The sequence below is a fragment of the Vanellus vanellus genome (assembly GCF_965231255.1).
Source record: "Vanellus vanellus genome assembly, contig: HAP1_SCAFFOLD_80, whole genome shotgun sequence".
Taxonomy (NCBI): domain Eukaryota; kingdom Metazoa; phylum Chordata; class Aves; order Charadriiformes; family Charadriidae; genus Vanellus; species Vanellus vanellus.
This window is the reverse complement of record NW_028127879.1, coordinates 343,321-361,353: the sequence shown is the minus strand read 5'-3', so window position 1 is coordinate 361,353 and position 18,033 is coordinate 343,321. Positions and strand designations below refer to the sequence as shown.

General features: G+C 52.4%; 1 protein-coding gene across 1 annotated transcript; it reads left to right on the top strand.

Annotated features, from left to right (window-relative positions):
- Window positions 1-1,942: 1,942 nt before the first annotated feature.
- On the top strand, window positions 1,943-15,973 carry LOC309684451 (electroneutral sodium bicarbonate exchanger 1-like; the record flags this gene model as incomplete). Its single annotated transcript, XM_082500364.1, has 23 exons — window positions 1,943-2,102; window positions 2,809-2,943; window positions 3,347-3,482; window positions 3,674-3,834; window positions 4,784-4,972; window positions 5,119-5,228; window positions 5,360-5,517; window positions 5,889-5,976; window positions 6,414-6,560; window positions 6,725-6,816; window positions 7,312-7,486; window positions 7,621-7,754; window positions 8,635-8,880; window positions 8,983-9,088; window positions 9,981-10,142; window positions 10,849-10,962; window positions 11,316-11,477; window positions 12,072-12,323; window positions 13,105-13,173; window positions 14,452-14,625; window positions 14,727-14,861; window positions 15,278-15,375; window positions 15,886-15,973. The coding sequence occupies 23 exons, from the start codon at window positions 1,943-1,945 to the stop codon at window positions 15,971-15,973; spliced, it is 3,291 nt and encodes a 1,096-aa protein (XP_082356490.1).
- Window positions 15,974-18,033: the final 2,060 nt, after the last annotated feature.

Below are 18,033 nucleotides of genomic sequence, written 5' to 3'. Positions count from 1 at the left end.
CTATTCTGGATAGTTTTTCCTCAAAACAGAGCTGGTTTCTCCCCATCCGCTAAGTTTTCCAAGCGGGAGCAGTATTGGGGTGTATGGCTTTAAATAACTGCCGGGGTCACCCTGAACATTCCGATCCCAGCAACGGTCGCTGTTTATGTGCTGGAGATGGTGCAGACTGGGAGTCACTGGGCTGCAGTCGGAGGGTTTGGTCCTCTGATTGATCTGGAGGCTCAGTTATCCCCCAAAACTGGTGACCGACTTGAGGATGAAGCAGGAGGAGGGTCCCAAAATGACACTTCTGGAAGAGTTACAGGTGGGAGGGCTGTGCCGAGGGGCTGCGCATCCCCCAAAAAGGGGGGGAGACTTCCCAAAATCCCGCTGGCATGTCGCCAGAGCAGGGAAGGATGCGGGGGGGACGATGCTTTGTGCCCTGCCGGGGGCAGGTTTAGCATCGTGGGTGGGAGCACGGAGCCAAAATGGTTTCTGAGAGAGAAGCAGACATTCCCCATGTTGCTCGGGGGGCATTTGGGGAGCTGTGATGCCCAAATCGCTCCGTTTATTCCCACTCTGACACCCCTGTAACACACTCAAGCTCGCTGTTGTATTTAAATTGCAATTTTATTTTAATTGTGATTGTATCTAAGTTGCGATTTAATTTAAATAGTGATTTAATTCAAATTGGGGTTTTATTTCGGTGGCAATTTTACTTAAATTGCGATTTAATTCAAATTGGTGTTTTACTTAAGTAACGATTTTACTAAAATTGCCATTTAAAGCTATTTGGTTAAGCCCCTTTTGTCCCGTGCCTTTTCTGAGGGTGGGGTTTGGGTTTTTGAGTTTTTTTTCCGGTAAATCTGGAGGGGAGTAGACACATTGCTAAGAAGGGATGGAGGGTGGTGGAGATCGGCGTGGGAGAGAGGACAGGAAAGCTACAGGCGTGTCATAATCCGGCTGCCGGGTGACGCGGGCGAGTGCCGGGAGATGGCAGGGAGGTCGCAGCAAGTCGGCTTTGAAATTAGTACTCGGGGGCCTGAAAAAGCTCATTCCCAGATGGGAACGTTTGTTCCTTTTGCTCATTAAATTAACTGGTGAGCGGGAGGTGTGAACTTCCCGAGCGTCGCTGCTGCGCAGTGGCAGGTGATGCCATTCAGTCGAAGCAGGGATTTGGGGGATAAAAAGCAGATTTCTGGTATTTTGCTCTTCTGTAAAGCGAAGTGTTTCCTGGAGGCCCTTTCAAAGTTGCAGTTGCAACTCGAGTGTGAGACGTGGTTGGGTTTTTAATTCTTTGAGCGTGGTAATCCCGGTGATGCCCTTCCCCAGCCCCCGGGGGCAAGGGGAGAAGAGAACTCCTGTAGTTCTCCTTCAGCTTTTAAGGCACAGATGCTCTTTGTGCAGCGCTGGCAGTGGTATTTCAGCCAAGGAGGGCATTAGCGCTCAGCCCTTGGCTTTTCTTTTGAGGAGAAAAACGCAGTTTTGTGTGGAAAGCAGGCTTGCAGCAAGAGAAGCCCGAGCCTGGTTGGGCTGAAGACGAAGCTTCACCCTTGCAGGTTCTTGAGGGCCTTTGGAGGTTGGTGGTGGCCATGTCCTGTGGCCAAGTGCCATCTAGTGAGTCCTGCAGGTATCACGTTTGGAGAATGAAACTGGCTGTGATCAAAAGTGTGGAGTTGGGTTCCCCCACCCCACCCCCAGTTTGGAAATCCCTTTTTTAATTTTAATTTTTCGACAGGAACCACAAGAACGAAGCAGGAGGTTTGGTTTTGGTTTGAAACACTCAACTGTCTCCCCTTTTAGTAAATCCTTCCAGACTCACGGTGTATACAATACAGGTGACATTACAGGTGGTTTTATTTGGGTGTGGGAATAAAAACCTCCAAGTCCGTGTTTTTAGGGCTGTGCCTGGAGGAGGAGACACGCAGAGGTGTGATGCTCGTGGGCTCGCGTGGCTGCAGGGATGGGTGATGGCTGGGAGGATGTAAGGGAGCTCTCCTCACCTGGCCCCAACTTGTATCTTCTTCTCCTCACTAAACAGAGACACGACGAGGAGGCGGTGATTGACCAGGGAAGAACGAGCACCGTTGTCAATATTCACTATGAGAAGGAGGAGCTGGAAGGTGAGTCGGGAGAGGTGCCACCAGCCCCATGCGTTTTCCCGTTGCGCAAAGTCCCTGCCGCGTCCCGTGCTCAGCGTATGCATCACCTGCAGCGAAACGTGGCGTGCTTCTAAATAAACAAGCACAGTTATTTTCACATTTTTTTTAATGTTATGGCTTTTAGACAGAGGGGAAAAAGCCCCCATGGCATCTGCGGTGTGAGCGTTGGCCACAGAGCTTGGTAATTCCCAGCTTGTGTTCTCAGAGGCTGCTCTTGGCTTGGAGAGGTCAGGAGAATAATTTGATGGCTGCAGACACAGGGCTGTGATTTTCTTTTTTTTTTTTGTTCCAGACTTCATTATCACAGGACTGATTGGATCTCCTCTTGTTGCCTTGTGCCATACAAAGATTTTAAAAATAATTACCTTCTGTCGCTGCTTAATAAGCAGGTCTGAGTGTTGTCCAGCCGAAGCTGGAATTTTAGACAAGGGTTGATACTTTCAGGGCTCTTTTAGGTGACCCGGAGCCATCGCTTGTTGTTGCTCTGTTGTTGCAAAGTTAAACAGGCTTGGAAAAAAGGATGTCTCTGACATTCAGGGATGCAGTGAAACTAAAATGAAGAGAAGTTGGTGTTTCCTCCTGGGATGGCTGCGCTGGTTTAGTCATGGCATCAGTGTCAACCATCTCCGCAATATTGGGAGTGATGAGAACGCTGCTTTTTTTGCAGGCCACCGCACCCTGTCCGTGGGTGTGCGGATGCCGCTGGTGAGGCAAAGCCACCGGCACCACCGACCCCACCGCCAGAAGCATCGGAAGAAGGAACGGGAGAAGGACTGTGCCCCGCTGGAGCAGGGCTACCACTGTAAGTCCCGCCGCAGCGTTCATGAGCCTCCTCGGGGCTGCGTGGGTGCCGGGGTCCTCTGCAAGCAGGTCCATGTGGCTGATTTGTTTGGTTTGCTGTTCTTCTGAGGGAAAGTGGCGTTATTTGGGAGGCAGTTGAAGGCATAATGGATTGAGGCTGGTCTTCCTTAGAGGGATCCTGCCATTAAAAATGGAAACATGGGGAAGGAAAGTGGCCCGTCCTTATGCAGAGGTGGAACAGATGGTTCTCCTTCTCCATGGCTCTGTGCAAGCCTGGCCAGATCCAGGGGAGAGAGGCCAGCCCAATATTTAGGGCTGAACTGGTGCCGATCGATGGCCACTTTGTGTGTGAGCGTGACGGGTCGAATGCAGGTGTGGTAACGGGATTTATCTTCTGCCCCCAGACACCCCATCCCAGCGGGTGCAGTTCATCCTCAGCACCGAGGAGGATGAGCAGCACGTTCCCCACCACTTGTTCACCGAGCTGGATGAGATCTTCCTGAAGGAGGGTGAAGATGCCGAGTGGAAGGAAACGGCAAGGTAAATCCCTGCTGCCAGCTGCGGTGGCGGCCGTGGGCTCTGCCTTCCGCTCTCCGGGACGTGAAGCTTTTGCAGCTGCAGGTGCCGATGCGCGGAGCCTTCTCCTCTTGCCGCCCCGTAGCTGCACCAAAGGGGTTGCAGAGCTGAGGCTATTTTCTTGCAACGGGGCTGATCGTGCCTGATGTCCGCAGGTGGCTGAAGTTTGAGGAGGACGTGGAAGATGGCGGCGAGCGCTGGAGCAAGCCCTACGTGGCCACGCTGTCCTTGCACAGCCTCTTTGAGCTGCGGAGCTGCATCATGAACGGGACAGTGCTGCTGGATGTTTGTGCCAACAGCATCGAAGAGATCGCAGGTACTGAGCACGCTGTGTCCCGCCGGGAACGGCTGAGCTCAATTTGCCGCAGTGCCCTTCACTCCCGTATCAAGCCCTGCCCCAATGGCATGTCCTTTTCCAGAAGTCGCGCTGTGTTTTTAAATGGTGGGTTGTTTTTTGGATGTAGACTGGGTGTACAACAGTCACATCAGCTTTTTCTCCCAGTATGGGAGCCTTTTGAAAGCAATTTGTGGGGTCAGAGAGGCGATTAGAGAATATTCTCCGGCCAGAAGGGAGTGTCAGGGCTTGGCAGGCTGCTCTTAGGAACACGGAGTCTGCGTAAGAGCTGAACCTCCTTAAATAAACTACTTACTACAAGCTGTTTCCTCCCGTTCTTTGTTTTGTTTTTTTCCTATTGCCTTAACATCCAGGATTTAAGAGCTTTAAAGGCAGAGTTTATCTGGCAGGTGACCAAGCAGCATATTTCTGTGGGGAAGATAATTGAAGTTAATTGAAAAAGCAGCTTTGGAGAAATTATCTTTGACTGGCAGGTCTCCATTCAGCCCTTGCAAGAGCTGGAGAAGTCGGAGCCGTTCTTAGCACGTTTCTCCCCGGGCTTGGCAAATTGCAGTCGATGGGCAAAGGAAACTCTGGGAAAGTCTGTGCTAGAGATTGCTTATAATTTGTTGAAATGTGTCGAGTCTAGAGAGTCTGTCTAGAAACGCCAGATCGGGCAAAAAAATGTCATTATCTAGGATGGGGAATAATTATCTGAGCGGAGTGATGAATAAGCACTTTGATGATGGCTTTTAGCAACAGAGAATTCTTCCTTTCGCTGCAAAGGCTGAACTGCATTAAAACGTCTTGCTAAGCAAGGCTGAGCCCGCGTTAGGGTATCCTGCGTGGCGCAGCCTTCGCCGGGGGCTTGAGGGGTCGGGGCTTGGGGACTTTCTGCTCTGACGGCTTTGTTTCCTGTTGCCATCTCCAGATATGATCCTGGGCCAGCAAGAGCAGTCCGCAGAGTTTGATGAGCGCATGCGGGTGAAAGTTCGAGAAGTGCTTTTGAAGAAGCATCACCATCAGAACGAGAAGAAAAGAAACAACCTTCTCCCCATCGTCTGCTCATTTGCTGACATGAGCAAGAAGCAGTTAGACGTGCATCCCCTCGACAAGCCAGGTGAGGGTTCCTGCAGGGTTTGGTACCCGGTGAGGGTTTCTGCCAGGCTTTGGCACCAGGTGAAAGTTTCTGCAGGGCTTTGGCCCCATTAGACTTCTCCCGGCAAAGGAGAAGTGTCCCGATTGCTCCTTGCCTGTCTTTCTCAGTGTCTTTCTTTCTCCTCCCAACCCAAACACTCACTCCTCATCCATCTCCCACCACTGCAGAAGCTAAAAATGGGGTGAACCATGACAGCCATGCGATGGATCTAAGCAAGGTGAGACACTCGTAGCTTTCTTACACTTTTTGGCAAGATTTGCTCTTGCAAACTTGGCTGCAGAGTGTTCTGCAGAGTGCGGTGGGCTTTACTTTTGGGGTAATGGCCTGAAAATCCTTTGTCATGCCCAGGCGGAGCTGCGCTTCATGAAGAAAATTCCCACCGGGGCTGAAGCGTGCAGCGTGCTCGTAGGAGAGCTGGATTTCCTTCGCCAGCCCATCGTGGCATTTGTCCGCCTGAGCCCAGCTGTCCTCCTCTCGGGCATGATGGAAGTTCCCATCCCAACGAGGTCTGAATGAGAAGCGCAAAGTTTTTATTTAAAAAAAACACCACAACAAAACACTAAATTCATGCATCAGTTGGGCGTCCCAGGGGAACACAGCCAGTGGGAGCAAGCAGGTTTCTCCCACCCACATCTCCCTGCTTTCATTCCTCCCTTCCCTGCTGGAGCTTTTAAACCCATTGGCCAATTTTAATGAAAGTTGGTCCAAACCTCAAATTTGTGTTTGGTTTTGATGCGTTTCAAATTCATCACCGGAGTCGGTGAGCCTACACGTCCCCCCTGGAGCCACGCTCTGGGCTGGGAGCTCCCAGAGATTTCCTTGGGCGCCCTTTGAGTGAGGCCATGTTCTTCTCTCTCATTTTGGTTTTCTTGCCTAGGTTCCTGTTTGTTTTGCTTGGACCAGGAGGAAAAGCCCATCAGTACCACGAGATCGGCAGGTCCATGGCTACTATCATGACGGATGAGGTGTGACGAGATAAGAGATATCTCTGGGTCATTTTTTTGGGCTTTCTTCACCTCTCCCTGTCTCTGTAGTAGTGAGGAAGAGGGTTTGTTGTCCCTGTTAGCTGCCTGCAGGAGGCTAAAATCCCACCTGGGCTGCAGCCCGCGCCTCATCCTTCTCCCCAGGGTCCCCAGCATGCTGTCCCCAGTGGTGGCATTGCCAGGGCCAGTGAAACTTCTCCTCTTGAAGCAGAAGGCTGTGGTGTGCCATGGGGGACGGGAGCCTGGTGGAGATGGTTACAAATACTGTGATGCACAGATTTTTGCTTTGGGGGGAATATTTCCTGCCACTTCCAACAGGCGATTTGGGGGAAATGACCTTGCATTTAGCCAAGAGCTTATTGCACTGGTTAGGACATCCGAGATGGGTCATCCTCTCACCAGGTTGTCTCCTATGGCAGGTCTTCCACGATGTTGCCTATAAAGCCAAGAACCGGGCTGACCTGGTGGCTGGCATCGATGAGTTTCTGGATCAGGTCATGGTTTTGCCGCCAGGAGAGTGGGATCCCTCCATCCGAATTGAGCCCCCGAAAAACATCCCTTCGCAGGTGGGTGCTGCGGCAGAAGGAGGCACAATGGGGACGGGCAGGAGGGCAGCACGGCTGGGGGTGCTGCTCAGGGGCCCAAATTCACAGGTCACGTACCCAGCCCAAAAAGCAAACCAAGCCAGTGGCTGCAAAGACATATCTTTATCTTATTTCCATTTTAACAGGAAAAAAGGAAGGTGCCAGAAGCTCTTGATGACAGCGCTTCTCACAGCAAGCCGGAGAAACACAGCGGTCCTGAACTGGAGCGGACAGGAAGGTGTGAACTGAAATAGTTTAGTGGGGTGTTTTTCTGTTTGCCCCTAAAATCTGAGTGCGCACCTCCCTTCTAGCAGAGTTTTGGGGTTAACTGGGTCAGTGAAGGGGCTCCAGGTTCCCAGCTTGGTCCCCTGGGCTGGGTGGGTGGGAGATTTGGGCAGCTGGGCTCAGCTGCAGTGTGGTTGCACAGAGGTTTTCTTGCTTTGGGGTGGAAGCAGATGTGTAAGTACCTCCAGGTAGAGCTCTGCTGCTTCTCAAAGTGAGGGACTGTTGCAATAAGAGGGGACGGGCTCTCAGGTTTGGTCTCTTTTTCTTTTTGTTGGAGGGGTTTTTTGTATGCCTCAGTTTCTACTGGGGCTAAAATGGGAGAAGGAGACTTCTTTTTAGCAACGGAAGTTACTCTGTGCTTGTGATTGTCCTTCCTCAGCCAAGAAAATTTAACGCTGTCTTCCACGAAAATGTTGGTTTGTTTTTTTTTTTTTTTTCCTTCCTCCAGGCTCTTTGGCGGTTTGATCCGGGATGTGAAGCGAAAAGCCCCCTGGTTCTGGAGTGACTTTCGGGATGGTCTGAGCCTGCAGTGTCTGGCGTCCTTCCTCTTCCTCTACTGTGCCTGCATGTCCCCCATCATCACCTTCGGGGGACTGCTGGGGGAGGCGACCAACGGCCACATAGTGAGCACCTCTCTCTGTTGGGTGGCACGGGGGAGGACAACACTCATGCAAAAGTCCTTGCTGCAGTGAATTTGCACTTGTTTTTTTCCCCCTAATGATTTAATTACTCACTGCTGCCTCTCTTCCCCGGACAGAGTGCCATGGAGTCGCTGCTGGGCGCATCCATGACCGGCGTGGTGTATTCCCTCTTTGCTGGCCAACCTCTCACCATCCTCGGCAGCACCGGCCCCGTCCTCGTGTTTGAGAAGATCCTCTACAAATTCTGCAAGTAAGGCTGGCTGCTGCGGCCAGGTGCTGCGAGCGCCTTCAGAAGGCAGGGATGGAGAAAAGATGTTTTTCTTAGTGGTAGTTGGTAGATTGAAGTTGTCTTCTGTGTCACAGACATCACGCGCTGCTGCTTTAGTATGTGACGGTGCAGGAGCCCTCAGTCTCTGAAGGATGGATGGGCGGTTCGGGGTTTTTAGGGTTAAAGTGAAAGAGCAGGAGGAGGAGAAACCACAAGGATGTGGATGCCCGAGCTGGGCTGCACAGGGAAGATGAGACAAATGACTCTGGTTTGGGAATGAGGGAAGATTTGCTTTCCTCTCAGTACAAACTCGGGCACTTTTTTGCATGATTTTTGCTGGAAGTGGAAATATATTTTACCCGCATATCCAAAGAGTTTTCTGGTGCAATGTTTTGATGATTTTTGAGAAAGCAGGAGCTTTTCATGCGAAATGGATATTTTCCATGAGTCTTTTTGTTGTGGCAGCTGTGATGGGAGATTAACCCCCTTATTGCAATTAAATTTATTATGAAGCCCCAACTTGCTGGCAGCAGGTAACTGGGTGCAAACCCAGCCGGTTTTGCTGTTAGGGCATCGGGGTGATGTGGGAGAACACCACCTTCCACAACAGGGACCTGACCTCAATTAGCCTCCGAGGCATTAACACAAGGTCATTGTTAAATAAGGATTAATTAGCCTCTCCTCCTGCTGGCCCACACCCTGTGCCGCAGCCCCGAGGCTGTCTGTCGTAGGACGTGGAAACTGCATTTACCATCCGCAGCCTTGACACGCTCCTGAATTGCTGCCGACTTTCCCTGAAGGAAGGCACCGCTCAGAGCCTCTTGCTGCCCTCTCCACCCTGCGTTTTCTTTTGCTTTCCCAGGGACTACGCGCTCTCCTATCTCTCTCTCCGGGCATGCATCGGGCTGTGGACCGCCTTCTTCTGCATAGTGCTGGTGGCCACCGATGCTAGCTCTTTGGTGTGCTACATCACCCGCTTCACCGAAGAAGCCTTCGCCTCCCTCATCTGCATCATCTTCATCTACGAGGCTCTGGAGAAGCTGAGTCACCTGCGAGTGACCTACCCTGTGCAGACGCACAGCAAGCTGGACTTCCTCACCATCTCCTAGTGGGTTTCTTCCTCCTAAAATGCCGCTGCCCCTTGGCAGGAGCTCAGGGCTGCACCTCCATCGCCTTCCCCTCACCCCTGTCTTGGCTTCTCTCCTCCCAGCTGTAAGTGTGAGGCACCGACCCATCCCAGCAACGAAACCCTGCAGTTCTGGGAGAGCACCAAGATCAATGTGTCTGGCATCACCTGGGAGAACCTCACGGTGACTGTAAGTGCCCCGAGTCACTGCTTCCTCGTGCCGCGGCCGTGGGGTCCAGGGGCACTGGCCTGGTGCAAAGCTCAGAGCCCTTCAGGTGATGATGGGCTTCCAACTGTGCCAGCGCTGCTCGGAAAAGTTGTTACTTCAGTCTAAGGTGTGGGTTTAACCCCCTTGGGCCTGGGAAGGAGAGTCCACCTCATCCCTGACATGGTGGGCAATAACTGTTATCCTCAGGACAGCGGTTCTGTCTGGGAGCAAGGTTCAGTGGGTGCTTTGGTTATTGGAGAAGTTGGAGGACTTCAGTTCATGCTTGAAGGCCATAATTAGCTTCCTTAATTGGTTCCTAGTAACTCCAGGCCTTGCTTTCTTACTCAGCGCTGTCTGAAGGTACGTGCATAAACTTGCATGTCTGAGCAGCCCCTTGGGCTGTTGTTGCTGGAAGCAGAGCTCAGGCACAGGGTGGGACACTCTTATGGACATCTTCACCCCCCTTGGCCGTGTCCTGTGAGCCCGCCCCTGGGAAGGGACAATTTGTCTCTTCTCCTTTCCTGTCACTGTTGTCTTAGCCCTCCTTCCCCGTTCCCTCTTTCACTCTCCCCAAGAGTTTCCAGTGTTTCCTTCCCCTCTGGTGTCTTCTTCATCCACGGTTACCTGCCGTTCAAGCAGAGGATGTGCCATAGGTCTGTGGTACGGTGTCCCATCACATCTCCTCTCTCCGCTGTCTGTGTAGTTCCATGTGTCACTTATTCAGCTGCTGTTGATTGTTAAATATAAATCTCCGCTGGCAGCAGCAGTCCCGAGGTCACAGATCTTGGAGCAAGATCCTCCAAACCCCCTAGTTATCCGAGGTTTCCTTGACGCATGTGCACTACCTTTGTGTCCTGATGCTCTGTTTCCCCAGGAATGTCGGTATTTGCATGGAGAGTTTCGTGGACCTGCCTGTGGACACGATGGCCCCTACACGCCCGATGTCCTCTTCTGGTGCTGCATCCTCTTCTTCTCCACCTTTGTCCTGTCGGGCTTATTGAAGAAGTTTAAAACCAGCCGCTACTTCCCAACCAGAGTAGGTAGAAGACGGTGGCCAGCAGCAGTCTCCCCACTCATTTCCCAAAATGGCTTTCCCGGAGCACTAAGCAGTGTTTGCCACTGCTTGGTCAAACTGGGAAGTGTTGACCTTGAAGGCCAAACTTGGATGTCCCTCACTCATTTCCAGGAGTGCAAAACGATCGTAGCGTTTCCCACCTGCCTCGCGACCTGCCCCGGAGCGGTTTTTTTGCCCAGGCAGTGGGAAATCAGGTCTTCCAAAGTTGGTTGTTTGTTGTTTTTTCGTTTGTGTTTTTTTTTTCACCTTCTGTGCCCAAGGGGAAAGTTGATTCAAATGAGGAACTGCCATAGAAAAAGACACAAAAGACACTGTTTCTTCCTTTTGAGGAGTAAATGATGCCTCAGTGCTTTATTCCCATTGTAGCTGTGAGTGCAGCTGTAGTGGCAGACGTCTATTTCGTTATTTTTTAATATTTATTGGCTTTTTTTTTAAGGTTTGAATTTAAACCACCCTTTTCCACCTAATTAAACTTTTTTTATTGCCTGACACCAGATCTTGCAGGTACAAACACAGCAACAGCATCTAACTGAGGGATTTGGCTGCATGTCCTCAGAGTGGTGGGAATTTGTTAACCAGCCTTAATGCTGTTGATGTCTTTAACTTTTCCATCTCACGGTATGGCCCCGTTTGTGCTGTCCCTTTCAGCTCTGCTTTCTTGCCCCAGGTACGGTCCACAGTAAGTGACTTTGGTGTCTTCCTCACCATCGTCATCATGGTGCTCATTGACTTCCTGGTTGGGATCCCATCGCCGAAGCTCCACGTCCCCCACATGTTCAAGGTAATGGGGTGTTTTGGTGTGGAGCCACTTTCAGCTCTTGGGGATGCCACAAAGTGATGCTGGGACAGGACAGGGCTGAGTCTGGAGATGCTGGAGGTGTTACCATCTCCTCTTCCACCTCCGAATGCATCGTTTCCTTCTGGAAAGAAGACGCCAGCCCCAAAACTTGATGCCTACAGAAGTATCTATAGGTGCTTGCGACGAGGACACTGGCACTGCTGAACCCCGTAGGAGAGGGTGACATGAAGGCAGGGCCAGGAGATGAGGCGGCACAGCGATGGAGAGGAAAATCAAAGCCAGTGAAGTGGCTGGGCTGGGAGTTGATCCTGATGTGTGTTTTGGCTTTGTTGCAGCCTACCAGAGACGACCGCGGGTGGTTGGTCAACCCCATAGGGCCCAACCCTTGGTGGACGGTGTTGGCCGCGCCCATCCCAGCTCTGCTCTGCACCATCTTGATATTCATGGACCAGCAGATCACGTCTGTCATTGTCAACAGGAAGGAGCACAAGCTGAAGGTAAGGGGCTGCAAGAGCTGACCCCATCCCCACCCCACTCTGGGCTGCAGGTGTGGGGAGAAGCTCCTGTGCCAAGTGCTTTATGAAGGCGTTGGTTTGGGACAATGTCAGGCTGTGTGGCAGGATGCTCTGCTGGATTAGTGATGTCACAGGGAGCAAACGAGGGCAGTTCAGATGAGCAATCTTTTGGAGGAACAAATTAATTTTCGAGCACTATAGAAGCGTGTTTTTGTTTCACAACGCCAGCAGGTGCTGGGGGAACGAACTGTTTTGACGCGCTGCCAGGGATAACTCAGGGTCACATCTTGCTTACAAGCAGTAGAAATTTCTTTATGAATGAAAATAGTCTGTTTGTTTGTTTGTTTGTTTGAGAAGTAGCTATTGCACAAACCTCCCAAATCCACTTGGTCTGAACTCCTGCCAGATTTTCACCAAAGGTGCTTGCGCAAAGACCAGATCCATCCTTATTTGTTGCCAATTCTTCTAAATTTTCAAGAGGGTGACTTGCGCCCGAGTAGGGTTTGAGTCTGAGTCGCGACGTTGTCCTCGCTCTTGTGCTGTGGGATGCTCTGTTCCTTGTTTTGCTGCCCACAGAAAGGATGCGGGTACCACCTGGACCTTTTCATGGTGGCCGTGATGCTCGGGGTGTGCTCCGTGATGGGGCTGCCCTGGTTTGTGGCTGCGACTGTCCTGTCCATCACCCACGTCAATAGCCTCAAAGTGGAGTCTGGCTGCTCAGCTCCAGGAGAACAACCCAAGTTTCTGGGGATACGAGAGCAGAGAGTCACCGGCTTGATGATCTTTGTGCTCATGGGCTGCTCTGTCTTCTTCACTTCGGTGTTAAAGGTAAGAGGAAAATGCAAAATGCCCAACAAGCGTGAGCTTTTTGGAGGTTATACAAAAACCATCCCCTCCCTCCAGGCCTGAGTAGGTGTGGAGCAGAGGAGGAGGCGATCCCAAACCTTGAGGCTTGGCCCATGGTGGGAACCAGCCTCAGTTACCCTTTCCACCAGTTTGGTGTCCTCGAGGCAAGCGAGCAGGACAACTGCTTTAATTCCCAGGTGTCTCTCAGGCCCACCTGTGTTTATGGGTTACGATGAAGCGGATTCAGACCAGTACACTGCTGTCTTTCAAGCAGGCAGCACCTTATGGGATGCAATTTGCTCCCCCAAATGCCTCCCAACAGCCTTTCCCAGTAGCTAAACACACCAAAATCATCCCCGTGGGCTTCCTTGTGTGTTCCTCCCACAAAGTCACCGCAGCTCTAGGCTAAAAGGAGGCACTTCGCTTTTGCGTGTTGCCACAAAAATGTGTAGAAATGTTCTTCTCCCATCACAGAACGTGGTGTACAGTTTCATTGGTGAAATGACCTATTTTCCTCCAACCTTTCAGGAAAATAGGATTATTCTAATGAAACGTAACTCAGAAGCTCAGCCTAAAGCAGAGCATTCACTCACTCACTCGCACACACAAAACCTCTACGGGTTAAGAGGTGACACATCTCTAACCCTGTGGAAACTGGAAAGTTTTAGGCAATTTTAGGCAGTGCCTCTAGAAGAGAGCAGTAATACTGAAAAAGCAATTAAAAAAATAAATTATTGCATTCTTTTTTTTTTTAATTTCCCAGTTTATACCCATGCCTGTGCTTTACGGTGTCTTTCTCTACATGGGTGTGTCATCGCTCAGAGGGATTCAGGTACGGACTCTTACAGCGTGCAGCTCCCTGCTGTGTCATCTCCAGAGAGGCAGGAAAAAAGCAGTGGTGTGGGAGAAAACCTCCCCAAAAGCAGGCAGTGAAAGTATTTTGTATAAGGAGAAGATTGGTGGGGGCACAGGAGGTACGTAGGGCGGGAGGACCAGGCAAGTTCAGCGCGCTCTGCGTCACGGTTTGGGACAGGGCAGTGTTTGGTGTGGTGAAAATGGGGGAATTCAGTGCAAAGCGAAGGCGATTTCTACTGCCGGTGGGAATCCTCGCTGGGGGATTCAGTGGGCTGAGAAATGCCAAATAGCAAACAGAAGAATAGAATATATTAAAAATATATTTTTATAGAAGAACAGGGAGGGGGGGGTGAGATGGTCTGAGGAGGACCTGGGGTGCGGACTGATGAGAAGTTCACCATGAGCCGGCAATGCACAATCGCAGCCCGGAAGGCCGACTGCATCCTGGGCTGCATCAGCAGTGTGGCCGGCAGGGCGAGGGGGGGATTGTGCCCTCTGCTGTGCTCTGCTCTGGGGAGACCCCCTGCAGTGCTGCCTCCAGCTCGGGGGCTGCAGCACAGGAGAGACATGGACCTGGTGGAGCGGGGGCAGAGGAGGCCCCGGAGCTGCTGGGAGGGCTGGAGCCCCTCTGCTGGGAGGACAGGCTGGGAGAGTTGGGGATGTTCAGCCCGGAGAAGAGAAGGCTCTGGGGAGCCCTCAGAGCCCCTTCCAGTGCCTAAAGGGGCTCCAGGAGAGCTGGGGAGGGACTCTGGATGAGGGAGGGGAGCGATGGGACGAGGGTGGATGGTTTGACACTGACAGAGGGCAGATTGAGATGAGATATCAGGGAGAAATTTTTCCCTGTGAGGGTGGTGAGGCACCAGCGCAGGTTGCCCTGAGAATCTGTGGCTGCCCCATCCCTGGAGGTGTTCAAGGCCAGGTTGGACGGGGCTTGGAGCAAACTGGGCTGGTGGGAGGTGTCCCTGCCCAAGGCAGGGGGTGGGACTGGATGATCTTCGAGGTCCCTTCCAACCTAAACCCTTCTGTGATTCTATAATAGAAGGACGTGGAATAATTGCAATTTGGTGGGCAGCTCTCATGGACACACTGGTTTATAGATGGAGCAAAGGGAAAACGGGTGCTGCTCCCGGGAGGAACAAAGTGGGATCCAGGATTTCTCACTGCACGCGAGATCCTGAAAACTCATTCCACGTCCCAACAGGGCCGGAAACTTTCCGCAGCCCCAAGGGGTAACTTTTCCGCTTTTATTTTGCAGTTCTTCGACCGCTTGAAGCTCTTTTGGATGCCGGCAAAACACCAGCCGGATTTCATCTACCTGCGGCACGTTCCCTTGCGGAAGGTGCATTTCTTCACCGTGATCCAGCTCATCTGCCTCGTCCTGCTCTGGGCCATCAAGGTGTCCCGTGCTGCCATCATCTTTCCCATGATGGTAAGAGCCGGTGCCGCTCGGCAGCGAGACGTTTGCAGCGTCAGAGTGAGACGTAGCATCATCTCACACCTCAACCCCCTTTTCCCTCTTATTTTGTGAAGGTTTTGGCTCTCGTGTTTGTCCGGAAAGTGATGGACTTCTGCTTCTCAAAGCGGGAGCTCAGCTTTTTGGATGACCTTATGCCAGAAAGCAGGAAGAAGTTGGCCGATGCCAAAAATGAAGCCAAAGAAGAAGAGGTGATGCTTGCTGGGTGCTCGGGGGTGGGTGTCTCCCACGGGCTCTGAGATTGCCTCTTTCTGTCACAGCTTCTCTTGAAATGTTGGGGGAAGATCCAAACTCAATAGAAATAGATCCTGACAGCCTGGATCCCGCATCATAACCTTGTTTTTAAATTAGCAGTGAGCTTAACACTTGAATAGCGGTATAATTTTTAAAGGTGCCATTTATAATAAACATTATAATTATGATGAAAAGATTTGCTCATAAGGGTGGTTTTAACCCCCTCCCAAAATGTTTGGAGTGAAAGGTCTTTCCCCGGCTGCGCTAACAGAAGGTCAGAAGGAGAGAGCAGCACGTGGCTTTTGCTGGGTGTTTAGTTTATCTCCACTTCGATCATAGACAGAGAACTTTGATTTGTCCCTTTTTATGTCAGGAGTCCCAGGAGATGATGGAAGCTGCTGCTGCAAACTCCGTTCGGCTGCAGCTGGGCAAGAGCAGCACCGCGGATATCCCAAAGCCAAGCAGCGACAGGTAAAGCCCCACCAAGCAGCAGGACCCCCGGCAAGATTAGCCTGAAGGGGGTTGGCAGAATTTTCTCCACGTTTATCTTTGCTGAGCATCCCAGCGCCATGCACTCAGCTTGGTGGGAAGAGCAAATTTATGGGCAGGGCGGGCGGCAGAGCGCTGGCACAGGCTGCGCAGAGAGGTGGGGGAGTCTCCCACTCGGGAGCCATTCCAAACCCGCCTGGAGGTGTCCTGTGCCACTGCTGTAGGTGCCCCTGCTCTGGTGGGGGTGGGACTGGGGGAGCTCCAGAGGGCCCTTCCAGCCCTGACCAGTCTGGGATTCTGTGCAGAGCCTTTGCACAGAGCTGTAGCTCTGCGGCTCTCCGGCTCGCCTTCCAAACCTCCTCCTCCCGCCCAACCCGCTGTGCTTATGCGCAGCTTTGGTTCTCCTCCCCCCCGTTCCTCTTGCTGGTGCTGATGCGCTGGGTGGCGTCAGTTCCCACAGTCACAGATTGCTGTCTCAAATATTTATTGCAGGACTGATCCTTCGGAGATTAATATCTCGGAAGAGATATCAAAAACAACCGTGTGGAAGGCTCTCACTATGAGCACGGAAACAGTCTGAATCTGGGGAGGAAAGAGGTAAAGGATCGCGTGGGAACGTGGCCGTGCTCCTCTGCGAGCGGTGGCACGTGCCTACGGCTTTTTTTTTTTTGCCTGCAATGCCGAGCAAGCGGCGAGGGCTGCGGCACGCGAACCAGCTCCTCTCTGCCGGCGTGGTCCCACGAGCGGGGCAACAGCCCCACTGATGACGCTCTCCCTCCTTTTCTCTCTCCTCCTTCCCCCCAACTCCAGTTTTCATGTGTAGGAATCTTGACTTTGAAGGAGAGGCGTGAGAACGTGACTCGGGGATGTGCCCACGCAGACATGGGCAGAAACCGCTTTTATTTTGTTTTCCAGTTGGCGGATTCCCCTTTAAGCCACGGCGATGGTTTCAGCTGTCCTTGGTGTGCTTCAGGCATTCCCTCTCTCCAGAGCAGCAAACTGAGGTGCACATGACAGTCAGTGGGAGTTCGGTGGTGTTCCGCCTCCGTGTGTTCGTGTGTGGGTTGTTGCCGCTTTGTAGCGGTAGAGGGACAGCTACCGCTTCATCGTTCAGTGCTATTTTTTTAATATCTCACTCCTCCTCTTCTGTTTCTCTTTTTGTTCCCCCAAAATAAACTCTGAATGTTTCTGTTGTATGTGATGCATTCTCCACTTTCTTCTTCATCGCGACCAGGTTTTCGGGTCTGGTTTGGGGTCCTGCCTTCAGTTCGCCCTTCTGTCTCTCCCTGGCAGGAGAGGGATGCCCTCCGTGGCGGGGCAGCGCGGAGCGCCCGAGCGGTTGGGCCGAGGCGAAGGAAAAGCATTTGCTCCCTGCGCTCCAGTTTTACATTGGAGTTTTTTTTTAATTTTTGTTTGTTTGTTTGTTTGTTTTTATTATAATTATTTTTCTTGTTTCAGCTCTGCCGTCAGCCTGGAAGCTGCAAAAGGCAGAAATGGCGCCTTCTCCTCCCCCGGCTGTTAAATTAATATAAGGCAGCGCTTCAGATCAAACCCCTCCAATCCGCCGGGTGGTGGCGGGAGCGGCCAGGCGAGACCTGGGGCTCTGTGTCCCCGGGCTGCCCCTCCGCTGCCCCTCCGCTTTCCTTCCTTTTCCCTCCCTGGCTCTCTCTCTGTGGTGTTTTTTCCTCCTCCCCTCTCCTCGCAAAGCCGCGTCTCTCTCGCAGGGTGGGATGAGCCCAGAGGCAAGTGGGAAGGTGCCTTTTCCTCCTCCTTTTTCCTGCCCCTTTGCAGGAAGAAGCTGTTGAGCAGAGATGGTTCTCGTGCTCTCTTCCCATCTCGGGGGGGTCGTTGGGCTGCGGCGTGGGGCCACAGAGCCTGGGAGGAGAGGACAACCCCGAAGAAAAGGTCCCCTTGCCGCCCTCCACCAGCAGCGGTGGGATGGGTGCAGGGACCCTCCTGCCATCGGCTTATCCCGTCCCCCGTGGGAGCCTTTTTCTGCAGCAAACCGACCCAAAACGACAACGGCACGTTGGTGCTTCTTGCTAAATGGGGAGGGGGGAGAAAAACAAATCATCTATCAGTTTGCTCTGTAAGGATGGAAGCGGCGCATCCCCAAACAGGGCCAAAATCAGGCGGCTTTTACGGGATGGGGTTTTGCAAAGCGGCTGGTGCCAGTGCCCCACGGTGACGGTCGGAGGGGGAAGAAACTGGTTGAGCCCTTAAAAAGAGGAAAAGAAAAAGGCTCGGAGGAAGGGAAAGGTGCAGCACCGGGGTTTCCTTGCTGCTGTTCCTCCAGGATGCCCGTGCGTGTCCCCTCCACGCTGCCCGCCGGGCAGGACTGTGCTCGCTGCTCCGGCTCTGCCTCCCCGGAGGGGAAAGGTCCCGGTGCAGGAGAGTCCCCGTCTCTCCCCCCTTCCCAAAAGAAACTTTAATTTAATCGTTGCACTGGTGACCCACAGTGGCTGTGGGGCTGGGGGGCTGTGGTACCAGCCCTGTTGCTGCCCTGCCCTTAAAATGGAATTATACACTTCTAATATAGAGCAATTTGGGTTTTTTTTTCCATTTTGTTTTCCTCCCTGTAAAAGGAGGGAGTGGGGCTGAGCTTCACTTCCTCCTGGCCGGGACCGGGGCCAGAGCCTG